The sequence below is a fragment of the Anguilla rostrata genome, chromosome 11 (genome assembly GCF_018555375.3).
Source record: "Anguilla rostrata isolate EN2019 chromosome 11, ASM1855537v3, whole genome shotgun sequence".
Classification (NCBI taxonomy): Eukaryota; Metazoa; Chordata; class Actinopteri; order Anguilliformes; family Anguillidae; genus Anguilla; species Anguilla rostrata.
In genome coordinates, this window is record NC_057943.1 from 23,751,513 (window position 1) to 23,765,288 (window position 13,776).

The 13,776-nt window shown below is 48.7% G+C and overlaps 1 protein-coding gene across 6 annotated transcripts in view; it reads right to left on the reverse strand.

Moving 5' to 3' along the window:
* Nucleotides 1-13,776, reverse strand: part of LOC135234348 (ankyrin repeat and SAM domain-containing protein 1A-like) — a 102,250-nt gene that overhangs the window by 57,494 nt on the left and 30,980 nt on the right. For all 6 annotated transcript variants that reach the window (XM_064298854.1, XM_064298853.1, XM_064298852.1 and 3 more), the window contains 5 exons: nucleotides 12,931-13,103; nucleotides 11,565-11,627; nucleotides 8,041-8,170; nucleotides 5,461-5,504; nucleotides 2,760-2,874 (listed from right to left, as the gene is read on the reverse strand). In XM_064298854.1, the coding sequence (XP_064154924.1) occupies nucleotides 2,760-2,874; nucleotides 5,461-5,504; nucleotides 8,041-8,170; nucleotides 11,565-11,627; nucleotides 12,931-13,103 (525 nt within the window). The remainder of the gene's footprint in view (nucleotides 1-2,759; nucleotides 2,875-5,460; nucleotides 5,505-8,040; nucleotides 8,171-11,564; nucleotides 11,628-12,930; nucleotides 13,104-13,776) is intronic.

Here is a 13,776-nt window from a genome sequence, read left to right on the forward strand (position 1 = left end):
GCTATCACCTTTATGAAAGCCATTTACTTTATGTGCGCTCGGTACATCCAATCATCAGCTTGCCCTGGGTAGAGTTTTTAAACAAAACTATAAATGAACATAAAGCTCCAGCTAGAGATATAAAAATCATTACCGCATGATAAAGGAATTGTGTCATGAATAGAGAGATTGTGCAAATGTGAAATGGGGGGGCGGGGGGGGGGGGGTTGTGAGGCTCGCCCAGTTCCCAGCCTCATTCCAAACTCCGGGAGCAGAGACCAGCTGTCGAGGCCTGGGGAGGGGCGGAGTCACACGCCCTGAGGACAGCAAGCATGTGGCAGTATAAAAGTTATATGCTTAAAAACAGATTACACTGCAGCAAAGCCAGTATGTAAGAGCGACAGAAACACTGGCCCATATAAGACACCACAGTCCAAGAAACATTGTTGAGGCGGGTTTATTACTCATGGCTATCAGTAACAACGTTAGTAAATCTATACATCCAAAAGGAAAGTCAAATAAAATGACTTCTCTGCACGCTCATCAAAAGATGCGAGACGAGCAGGCTGCTGTGTAGCGAAGGTGGTTAGGGGACTGGCCATTGGCTGAGCCCCACAGTCTCGAACCGCACCTGGACCATACCAGTGCCGACCGTAGCCGGTAGCTCCATAGGGCTATGTTCAATTACTGATTATGTTGCCCAGGGTATGGAAGGGTTCAGGCAGCTATCTAGCAAACCCTGATGGTTGATCGAACACCCATGGACTGCTGTTAAATCTGCGAATGAAAGGCCTTCCTCCCAGTCCATTCTGCAGTAGCTGTACTACAGCTGCTGTATTCAGTGTGAAAAGAAGCAGCCAGTGGCTGCATGTGTTTCACAGGAGAACTGTGGATGTCTGCACTGTCCCAAACTGGCAGTGAGGTTCATGCACAAGCGCGACTTGCAGACAACTGGACATTCTAAATTAGGGAGGGAATTGGATATGTACACCCCTAATTGGGCACCAAATTTCTTTTATGACATTAAATTCCACATTTTTTTCTAGTGGATGGTTTTATGGCCCTCTCTGTTGAAATCACTTGAGGCAGCAATGATTAGAGCTATGCAAACAAATTGCATGAATTACATATTTTCAAAATGTCACTAAATATTATGATGTTTTCCTTTTACATAACTGTGTTCAGTCTTGTGTTAAAGACTAATGGCCTACAATTATTGACAATCAACTTTTTATATTTTTATTAAGAATGCACATTGGATGGGATATTAACAAAAATAGGTCCACACATCATATCTTACTGTCATAGCTAAGAAGAGACACTGATAATCAGAAATAAATGTTAAGATACGAAGCACACTGCACTGTACTAGGTCAGTTTGGAAAATCTACACCAAGAACACACTTTAAAAAAAAAGATGAACCGAATAAAGCCTTAAGAACAGAGGGGGGATTCCTCTGGGCCTGCTGTGGCTGTGATATTGACACAGCCGAGGCCCGGCCCGGCAGACAGAGGAGTCTCTGGTGTGCTGAGAGCACAGTTAGTCTGCGTTTGGCTGAGGGAGGCGGAACAGGTGCTCCGCGCTACGCACACGAGGCAAAGCTGGTTCCTGCCGATCCCGCGCTCTGTGCTCCGTGCTCTGGGTGTGCAGGCTCACAGGAGCGGGGGGGGGAGGGGGGGGCGTGGGGGAGGGGTGAGAGTGGAGCTCCGGCCCCTCCCTCTGAGAGCGGCTGCTGCTTTTAAATGGAAATGGTGTCGAGCAGGACTCCCTTCTGTTCAAATCAAAGAGCGCTGCGATTCCAACCGTGTGTGCGTGTGTGTGTGTGTGATGGCGTGTGTGCTGTGTTGTGTGCTTTGGGGTGCATGTGTTGTTGTGTTGTATGTGTGGTGTGTGGTGTGTGTGTGTGTGTGTGGTGCGTGTGTGTGTGTGTGTGTGTGTGTGTGCTGTGTGTGTGTGTGTGTGTGTGTTGTGTGTGTGCATGCGTATGTGTGTGTGCGTGCGTGTGTGTGTGTGCGTACGTATGTGTGTGTGTGTGTGTGTGCATGCGTATGTGTGTGTGTGTGCATGCGTATGTGTGTGTGTGTGCGCGTGTGGGTGTAAAACAGACTACATATGTTAAATGGAACAATAGCTTGTGAGAGATAAATGTAAGGCTTGTATGGACACATTCCTTATAAACAAAAAATACACTGCACGTAACTTGATATACAGAGAGTGAAACAGGGCAGAATCTGATCAAGAATTCTGAACAACTTTCTGACCAGATTAGTTTCCCAGTTCAGTTTCTAAGTGAAGTCAATCAGCAACTCAAAAAAAAGCCTTAATCCACGATTGTTTCCCAAGAATACCAATCAACAGTTCACATGCAGGATTAACATAGGCAACCAATCCAGCTGCATCTTATTGTACTGCCTGACAATGGAGAATGGGAAGTAAAGACCACAACGTCTCTTATTGTTCTACTGTTTACAGTGGCAAATGTGGACCATGATGTGGAAACACCCCCTGATAATTAGTTGTACACATCATTATATTAAACCGCACTCAGTATTTGCCCAGCAGAACTTTTTTCCCACGGCACATTCATAGAATTCATTTATACAGCAGGATACAAGCACTTCGCTCAAGCACAGAATGACAGGACCCGACTTGGAATTCGAACTTGCAACCTCTTGGTTACAAGCCCAAGGACATACCCGTTACACCGCACAGAAAATGAGTCACAGACTGCACTGACCATCGCAGCACTGAGCAGCAGATCCCATCCCCCTGCACTCACCTGAAGGGATTCTGAGCCCCGCCCGGCCGGGCCCAAACGTCTGCCCCGGGGGCTGCAGGGTGTCGGAGGACTGGCCCGGGGGTCGGAGGTCACCGGGCGCAGCTGGCTTCCGGTTCTGCCCGTTGTGGGGGAGGGAGAGGAACAGTCAGCACACACCACCAGATTGCACCCCTCAGAAGGAATCACATGACAGCCTGCCGCAGCTAACAATGAACTGACCCGGCATTCTTAATAAACAAAGCCTTTATTGTGGGTAACTGCTCCCAAACATTCTTTCAGATACAAATCCGAGTCGGACAATAGAAGGCAAATTTTAATCTAATTAACCGACCGCTGACACAATCGTTATGATGGACATGTGCGGGACAGCAGACGTGAGGGAATACAATTTTGGGAGAGGTCAACAAAAAATTAAAAATAGCCACTTCCTGTCTGAACGTGCAGTGACAAAAATGAGCCAGGCTACCTTGAGCCACGGGCAGGAAAGAGAAGAGGCAGAAGAAAACTCAAGACAAAGAACGGCGAGCGCCCGCTTTTACAAATCTACAGGACACCAGACGATACATACACAGGAAACCAGACGATACTGAAATGGCTGCTTCTTGCTTGAATGGGCAGACAAAAACAGAGGAAAGGCTGCTGCGGGCTGTACAGAGACAGGGAAGAGCAAGAGCGATCGAGAGAGAGAGAGAAAAAGGCAGAGCAGCCGTGGGTGTAAATCTTGGGCAGAAGCGCGGCCGTAGATCTAGCGCTAACCAGCGCGGAGGGCCGGGGACAGAGCCACTCAGCGCGCACTCCGGGCCCCTGACAGGGGCTCTCAATCAGGGGCAGACGCCGGAGAAGGACCGGTGTTACTGACAGGAACCGGAGAGGCGCAGGCACGTATGCAGAGATCAGCGTAACAGACCCGACGAGCCGCTGCCCGAGAGATTCGCTTTTTCAAAACCGCCGCCGACGTCTCGCTGCGCGGCCGTCTGAAGGGTGGAAAAGAGCGACTGGAAGGTAGGGTGAAAAATGTAAACGTTTCAGTGTACGCACGCACACACACACACACGCGCGCACGCACACGCACGCTCAGTCTTTTTATTAAAACACCCTATTTCACACCGTTCAGAATGCTTTTCAGCAGCCACAGGGGAAACTCAAACTGAGAAATTGTAGAAAAACCTAGAAACCACACAGCCCACTTTTCTTTTTACAGCTCCCTCCCTTTCCTGTTTACACTTCACAACAGTGCCCAAATCCCTGGAAAGAACTCCTTTATATGTTAAATAAATAAAGTTGCTGATAAGATTTATCGCACATCTATTATATTATAAATCAGACTGGTGTAATGCAGTATGTAGTCGGAAAGGTTCTTGGGGGCAGGAGGTCAGCGTCCCTCAGAAGATGGATGGTGTCTGACCACTGCAGTGTTCTGCCCTTCTAATCAAATGCAGGCTTAGAGGTCAAGTGCTGCAGGGCGTAGCAACGGGACGCAAGGCTGACTGTGCGTCACACTTCAGCCAATGTCTCCTTTTCCCACTGAGGCCTCTTCGGAATTAGCGATCTGCAATTAGCAAAATCCGAGCGTCCTCTTCTAACATTAGAGTAATAGATAATAACAGCTCGTTCTATTCACCCTTTCTAGTGACCTAATCTAATCACACAACCACAAGGAGGACGGCTGGCACTTCCACTGCATGCTAAACTGCAGATTAAAAGGAGCTGTCAATCTCAAGGAGACACTGTGTACCATGACCTACAGACATGCTTTGAAGTGACAAGTGCAATCGCTGCTTCGGAATCGCTCTATACTCTACATTTCTTAATCACCTCGTCTAAGTAAATTACTGATGGGGGTACCTCAAGGACCCTGCTTGGACCGTTTAGTGTTCAGTCTTTAGTCAATCCCATCTGCTGCTGCTACATTTACCACTGGGAAGAGCCCCCGGGAAGACGTGAGAGAGCTTGCACTGCACAGGCTAGGCAAACAAGCTGTTGCTACTCGCCCTCCACTAAGACCAGCAGAGGGCATGTGAACACGACCTGGGAGAATGTGTTTCCCATTCAAGCTGTTAACCCCACGGACCCATAAGCTATAAAAAGGACTGTGTGCGTGCGGCTATACGCTGCTGTTTTATCCATCTTACAGGGGCGGTTTAAATTTAAGAGATAACAGAGACTCCAATATGTCCACTCACTGAACTGAGGAAAAACAGCCAACCTAGAGACAATGAAATTTGAAGCAAGTGAAGCAAAGAAATAGGACTACACAACAGAAGCCTCAATCATTAAGGTCTCAGATCAAATACCGGTGAAACTCAAGGAACTGTGACAACCTTTCAAAGAGAAATACGAAGAAAATTACAATATCAGAGGAAATGCCTAAAGAAATTTCTTTGTAGTTTTTCTGTAGAATTGCTGCCTTTTGATAGTGTGATAGTTAAGTCTGGTTCTAGTTATGGTAATGTAAACAGAATGTACTTTTGTGAACAAGCAAAAAAAAATCTACTATATGAGGAAAGCAGGACTTATAGAACAAGGATGTAAAAACAGGTAATATTTGGACTGTGACATATTTGTCACAACCAAAGCAATAGTTTCTCAGCACAGTGGGCTACAGCAAGGTGACTCACTGCTGTGGGGTGATTGTGTTTGTGCATTTGTGCACGTGTGAGTGTTGGTGGGTGGGGGGGGGGGGTTCAGGGGTCATCAATACCTGAGGTAGGAGGCTGTTGGAAGACTGGAATGCACCATCTTCATCTGGAAACAAAGACAAATACGATACTTACATTGTTTGATCCTGTTTACATCAATTCATACACAGTAAAAAAGCTAAGGGTTTTGGACCAGAAAAGACCAGAAGATCACATTATCCAAAGGAAGGTGGGACACAGCTGTTACAATGACCGGAGGCACCTCCTTTCCACACCAGCCATACAATTCAACCTGGATGCTGGCTTTACGTAAGCTACTGTAATACATACAACAGGCTGGAACCCGTATGGAAGCTGGCTTCTCTAAAACAGGTGAAAAACACTAATGTCATAAGACTAAACCCCGAAGTTTAGGGAAGTTCTCCCACAGTAACAGTTTTGGCAGAGTTTGAGTCCACCCACCACCCCACCTGCTGACAGCAGGGGACAGAGCACCATGCAGATTCTGGAGGAAATCAATGCTTAACGAGCTCATGTATAATGCATGGGCCCGAGGGGGGTCCGGGGGGAACAGCGGAAGGCAGACACGGGCCGCGCAGAGTCTGACAGGAGCAGCATGGGAACCGGACACAGGGGACAGCGTATGGCCCTCGCCCCCACGCCCGCTGACTCATAACCTTCAGGGATCGCTGAGGCGAGCCTGCTAACCTGGAACCTTGATACAGTGTCGCAGGGACACTGAGGGTTGATCACCTTGATACACCCTTACAGGAGGGGTGAGGGCTCATAACCGCCATGGTACAGGACTGTTAAGCAGGCCCTTATGTATCTAGCACAAGACGTAGATTAATAGAGTGTCTTCATAACCTGTCACATGGTTACAGGACTAAAGTTAAAGCAGCAAAAGCAATGCTTCATATTTCATTTTCTTATCCACAAGTACCGTAGATTAATTAGTATTGTCATCAACATTTCAAAAAATGGTTAAGGATAAAAAAAAGAAAAGAATAAGACCTCTATTTCAAAATTCTGAACTCAAAAAAACCCCCTGAAATGAGACAACCACATGAGCACTCCACACCTGTCAACTCGTCATTTCTATTTGGCGGGGACCCGTTAATTCTAACCACAGTGGGAGAAGGAGAGGACGGGGGTTTCAGGAACAATTTTGAAACATCTACATTAACGACGCCGGATCATTATAGCCCCTAATTAAATATCCTTTAATCCAATTAAAGGACCTGCCACTCAAACGTGGAGAGGAAGGAGAGCTGGGTGAAGGCGAGTCGTCTGTAATAAAAGCAGTGGCACCGGTAATGAATCATCCCTCCCGATGCTCCAGCCTGAGCTCATGATGGAGCGGGCTGCAGCGCACCGCCGCGCGGTCCGGGGGGGCCCAGGGGGGGAGGGGGGAGCTGGGAGCCAGAGCCAGCAGACCCCTGGTGCACGTATAATCCCGTTAAGTGTGAAAGGTCACGGTTTTTGGGTGCGAGTAGACCCTCGCCAATTCTTGCGCTGTTCAGGTTTAGGGGTGGCCCCCCCTCATTCCCCTGTCCCCCGTCCTTTTCAGGCCTACACGAAGAACCGGGCACGGGACGCCACGGAACGGTGGGGGCCCCCTGGGACCCAGTCTCTGTAGGAGACCAGATCCTGGATCCACACTTTCTCCAATTCACCCACCCCCACCCCTACCCCCGTCCCAAGGGCCGGTGAAAATGACTATTGATCCAGCGCTATGGCCAAATGGATTGGATAACGACGGGCCCCCTGCCAAGCCCAGCACTCGGCTCACTCCCTCCTGCACCTGCGGTTAATACGCCTCGAACCCGCCCCACTCCTGTCCCTGCAATGAATACGCCTCGAACCCGCCCCACTCCTGTCCCTGCGGTTAATACGCCTCGAACCCGCCCCACTCCTGTCCCTGCAATGAATACGCCTCGAACCCGCCCCACTCCTGTCCCTGCAATGAATACGCCTCGAACCCGCCCCACTCCTGTCCCTGCAATTAATACGCCTCGAACCCGCCCCACTCCTGTCCCTGCAGATCGCTACATCTGTAAATGCATCCCCTGACAGTACGGTGGGCCTGTTGTGATGATGTCATGTGTGGGGGTCACGGCAGGGCGTGCTGAGAGAATGCTGTGGGTGGGGCCCGGCGGGGCCTGGCGGGGCTGGATGGACACCTGTGCTGGCTGCGCTGGGCTCAGAGCTGAACAAAGGCTCTCTTATTCTGTGCCCCCTCCGTCCAGAGCCCTTATCCAGAGCTGAAGTGCTGAAGAGTGCAGGTCAGGCACCGCCCCTAAAGTGACTGGCCGTCTCTGATAAACCCCGCCCCCTTGTCCCGAGGGGGAAAAAAATTACACCCAGCGATGAGGAAAAACACACTGCTTACAGGTGAAAGTAGAGTAGTGATGGTGTGTGTGTGTGTGTGTATGTGTGTGTATGTGTGTGTCAGCGTGAGAGACAGAGAGAGCTGTAGATAGTGCTAGTAAGAGTATCATGAAGTATGATCTGAGGACTCTGGCCTCATGTTTGGGTTATTTATATACTTCAGCTTGGTGGGAGTGGCGGGGGGGGGGGAGACAGTGCACAGGAGTGGGAGGCAGAGTGTGCTGGGCCAGCATTGGCTGGGCTGTACCGACCCGTTCCTGACTTGGATGGGGGGTCCTGTCTGAACTGGGTCTGGGCAGACAGCAGCAGCTCGTAGGTGTGGTCCTCCTCCTCCTCCACAGGCTTGCTCCTCTCGTTCATGCTGCTGTTGATGTACAGGGCCTGTGGGAGAGGAGAAAATCAGCTACAGCACCCCCACCTGGTCAAGCTGAGGAAATTGGCCAAGAAGCTCCCTTCCTGTGGATTTACAGATCTCTCACTAATTATTTATAGTGCCATCAGCCCAATGAAGGCCTCGGTTAAGAGATTAACTCCAGAGTACGGCTGAGAACCAGAAGATCCAGATGTTCACCCCAATCCATTCATGGTTCTGTTCTCGGCCTTTCTGACCACCTGTGAGCCATCCACAGCTCAACCATAATTTACCTCTTTCACTGGCGTAGTTCCTTTCCACTTGACTTCCCCCTTCTGCCCACTCGCCCTCCACTGCACAGTCGGCTGAATATGTATGAGGGCGTAATTTGGATGTTGGGGATGACCGGGGGTCAGGGTGCGGGCAGGGGCTAGGGTGGCGGTGGCTTGGCAGCTAACTCCCGACAGCTGGGAGCCTGACATTTACATGTGCGCTTCTGAACACTTTTGCGTATGTGTGTGCGTCTGCAAGCGCGTGTGTGTGTTGCATCCATGGGACAGAGCTACGGCCCTTAACGCAGGAGGGCTAAGCCCTGGCCCTGGAAAGCTGCAGGGTTTGCCCCTTTGTAAAAGTGAGAAATCACTCAAGACCCAAATAATCAGGTCAGGTAAGTTGGCTGCGCAATCAAATGCTTTAATTTACCAAATGTGTGCTAAGTAACGACGAAACCTGCACCGTTAGGCAATTCTGCTAAAAAATTACTTTTATCTTTTGGATCACACACCCAGTTACCGGGCTGCTCGAAAGATTCCTTATCTCACAAAAGCAGTGGCTTGGACAGAGAATTAGGAACAGCTTTACCAAACGAGCAGGAAAGGACTGATCAGCCACAGTCAGCACTACGGCGGATAAAGCTCCGCGGCAGCGCCAGGTCGTTTGTCTCCGGCGAGACAGGGTGGTTAGCGCAACGCGCTGATCAAAGTCTGACCGGGCTGCCTGACAACTGCTCAAAGGGTGAGGGATGGGAGCTTTTATAGGGCTGTCAGCAAACGGGGGTATACCAACTCGCTTTGGGAAGGAGGGGGAGACCGGGACAATCCATACCATGACAGAGGGGGTGAATTTAATGTAATCAATCAATTCCCGTCTGACTGATTCTGCCTGATTAATCAATCGGTAACTCTCCAGAACCATTTGGCCCAGCTCATACAAGACTGTAAGATGGCTGGTCCTGCAGCTGATGAAAAAAAAACCCCAAGCTTAAATGCACTACCTGGCCTGGACATAAATTAAAAGTTTGCTGACTCAAATGCGCGCGTTTAAATGAAATACGTCCCTTCGAAAACAGCGAGCTGAGCTGCAGCGACAGCATGAATTTCCTCTATTAATCAATGCAGGAGTCAGAAGTGGCCCTGCGACTGTCCCGATTCCTGCACGCTCACTCAGTCTCGCAGTCTCGTGTCAAACACGTCCGCATTAATGCAGAAACGCCATTCCGCACCAGGGAAATCGATAACAGGCTCAGCATTCACATTACAGAAAACCATTCGACTGAGCCGCTATTTAGCAATTGATAGCAATATATTATAGTTTAAGACTTTATCAGTGTTCGACATCCATGTGACATCATATTTCACAAAGCGATATCACCCAAATCAATGGTTCGATTCTGTCAGTTATCTGTGAAGGTACACAGATGTTGGAGATCAGTTTATAGCATCACACTAAGGATGTTCTCACAGACATAGACTCTACATCGTCCTTTGCTCTATGTGACTTCAGCGTTCGTATCCAGTGCCAAGGCTACTAGACTAGACCACATCCTGAAATTATCCTTCCATTTATATTAGATACAGCTGTTTAGCCTTGAAGAAATGCCACCAAGCTGCACTCCTATAGTCTTAATCATAACTGGAGTCATACCTCTGTCTACAGGAAAAGCACAGCTCTGGCTTTACAGAAATATTTTAAAGCAGTTTACTGATGAAATGATGCAGAAGAGGCAGAAGCTCAAAAGCTGGAGTTCATCTCGTTTCCGCCCGTGAGCTGCGTGTGGACTCTCCACTGTTAGTAAACAGGAAACTGGTCCGTTCTCACGCATTTACAGCTCTGACAAAGCTTTCCACAGGCGAAACTTCGCCGCACCAGCCCTATAAACAGTGGTCCAAAACTACGCTGCACCAGCCCTATAAACAGTGGTCCAAAACTACGCTGCACCAGCCCTATAAACAGTGGTCCAAAACTACGCCGCACCAGCCCTATAAACAGTGGTCCAAAACTACGCCGCACCAGCCCTATAAACAGTGGTCCAAAACTACGCTGCACCAGCCCTATAAACAGTGGTCCAAAACTACGCTGCACCAGCCCTATAAACAGTGGTCCAAAACTACGCCGCACCAGCCCTATAAACAGTGGTCCAAAACTACGCCGACCAGCCCTATAAACAGTGGTCCAAAACTACGCCGCACCAGCCCTATAAACAGTGGTCCAAAACTACGCCGCACCAGCCCTATAAACAGTGGTCCAAAACTACGCCGCACCAGCCCTATAAACAGTGGTCCAAAACTACGCCGCACCAGCCCTATAAACAGTGGTCCAAAACTACGCCGCACCAGCCCTATAAACAGTGGTCCAAAACTACGCCGCACCAGCCCTATAAACAGTGGTCCAAAACTACGCCGCACCAGCCCTATAAACAGTGGTCCAAAACTACGCTGCACCAGCCCTATAAACAGGGGTCAAATCAGAGAGAAAGTGCGCTCCATTTTGACACTAAACTCAAATGTAGACCCTGGTACTAATTTATGTATGTTAAAACTTGGGTCAATACTAAAATACTAAAAATTTATTATTATTATTTTTTAATTATTGTTTTTTTTTTTTTTTTTTTAAACAGAAACTCTTTAGTGCCACCTTATGACTCCATCGTGTTGGAGCAGCTTGTCAGACCCTCAGTTTGTGGCCCAAACAGCCATCGTCATCGATCCATGCCATTTAATACACCCGGGTCACAGCCACAGAAGCCAGGCCTGCACTGTCTAACGCCATGGCCCGTCTACACTCTTAGAACAGCGCTTACCTCCAGCGCCTGACCATATTTATGATGTCATTTTTACGTACTTAGCTGAAATCATGAGGGTCAGCATGGTTTTGGGGTCTAACGCTTACGTACATTTGTTTCCAAACATATTTTACAGTTGTTCATTCATAGACTTTAGCGAAGATTATTTGAGTGTAAAGTTTCCAATGCATTAATATGAAATTCACTTGGTTCCACATATACTGAGCAATAATTCAAAAATGAAAGCATTAACCTGTAAAACTATTCCCTGTTGTGATCACATGAGAGCTCTCCATGTTTGACCCCACTTCCTCTGCCACATATGGGTAGAAGGACATACTGCAGTATTTAAAGGGCTTTACCTCTGAGCTGACTTCCTCCGCTTGGTCAGGTGGGGGCTGTGAGGGGGGGACCGGCCGCTCCTTCTGCACCAACACAACAAAAACAGGGAGAAACCCAAGACCAGGGGTAAAGCAGCTGAGTCACATCGCCACCTACAGGCAACAATCCCAAAATGCCTCAGTGATATGAACTGCCTGGAGTTACTAAACCCACACAGGGGCAGAAGGGAGGGGTAAGTGGGTTCAGGGTTTCGGGGAGGTGGACTTTCAGTCCATGCCCTAACACAGAGCCATAAATAGCTCTTCCAACAACTAGTGGAGTCTCACATCCCACAGAACCACTGCTGCAGTCGCCTTTTTATTAGGGGATCAGGTCCCCTGAGGTTAGTTAGAGGCTAACAACCCCTCTTCCACAGCAGAACTCCTCCGTTTTTCCCACAAACGTCTCTAACTGCGCAACATATTTAACGTGTTCCACAAAACCACATTTAAACAGTGTCCTCATCTTAAAGAAAGGTACCATGGCACAAATGCACAGGAAGAATTTAACCATCATATGTGGTTGGTCTGATGCTGTCAACTTTGCTGGCAGCTGTAACTGCCTTTTATTAATGTATCTAAGCATTTTTGCGCTTTCAAAGCATAAAGCACTTGAAACTTAAAAATTGAAGAGTCTTAACTCAAGTTTCAGAACAGCCAAGATGCAAAAGATTTATACAGGAAAAGGCAAGAAATAGTTGAAATTAGGGAATTATAAGGACAACATTTTAAGTCAGTAACTACTAGATTTTTTTCCCTCGCCTCAATCTTAGCGAAAACCCTGCAACGGATCAAAGAATATTCAGAAAGTAAGCCTAATTGTGATTCTAAAGATTAGCATGTCTGAGTTTCTGATAAAAATGTTTTTCCATCTTAAAAGACAGGATATATATACAGATATCTGATGGAAGATTAAGTCATTAAAACCTGATGAAAATCCCATTATAAGCGGCTCTTTGTAGTGTGCTTTAAAAAGAACCTGACCGCAAACTGAGGAGCGGGAGAGACACAGAAACACTTTTGGGTGGATATGTGTCCCCCTCTAGTGGAGAAAATGAGGATCACACTGTCTTTAGAGCCACCCAATTGAGGAACACTGTGTAGTCTGCTGCTGGTGCGGGAGACAGGCAGTTTGGAAGGATTTAAACACTACATTATCCAATAATGTTTACAGCCAGTCAATGGCTAAGACTAAGCCCATTTAAGAGTTGGAAGGGAGACCCTGCGCCTCTGTGCCGTGTGTATGTGCGTGTGCGTGTGTATATACGTGTGTGTGTGTGTGTGTGTGCGCGTGTGTATATATGTGTGTGTGTGTGTGCGCTCGTGTGTATGTTTCTCCAGAACACACCTTGCCCGCCTCACTGTCCGGCCGGCCGGAGTCTCTGTCGGAGGACTTGCCGCTGGCCAGGCTGTCCAGAGAGTGGCAGGACGTGGCCTCAAACAGCGCCTCGTACGGGCTCTCCTCCTCCGGCCCTGGGGCCAGCCCTGAGATCAGCTCACTCACCTGCTGATCCATGCAGCCTGCAGGACACACAGCACAGGAGACAGGAGAGACGGGTGAGAGATACAGCACACAGGAGAGAGGGATGAGAGACAGGAGAGATGAGTGAGACACAGGAGAGAGGGATGAGAGACAGGAGAGACGGGTGAGACACAGGAGAGAGGGATGAGAGACGGGTGAGACACAGGAGAGAGGGATGAGAGACAGGAGAGATGAGTGAGACACAGGAGAGAGGGATGAGAGACAGGAGAGATGAGTGAGACACAGGAGAGAGGTGAAGACAGGTGAGACACAGGAGAGAGGGATGAGAGACAGGAGAGATGAGTGAGACACAGGAGAGAGGGATGAGAGACAGGAGAGATGAGTGAGACACAGGAGAGAGGGGTGAGAGACAGGTGAGACACAGGAGAGAGGGATGAGAGACAGGAGAGATGAGTGAGACACAGGAGAGAGGGGTGAGAGACAGGTGAGACACAGGAGAGAGGGATGAGAGACAGGAGAGACGGGTGAGACACAGGAGAGAGGGATGAGAGACAGGAGAGACGCACAGGAGAGAGGGATGAGAGACATAAGAGATCAGTGAGACACAGGAGAGAGGCAGGAGAGACAGGTGAGACACAGGAGAGAGGGATGAGAGACAGGAGAGACGGGTGAGACATAGGAGAGAGAGATGAGAGACAGGAGAGACGGGTG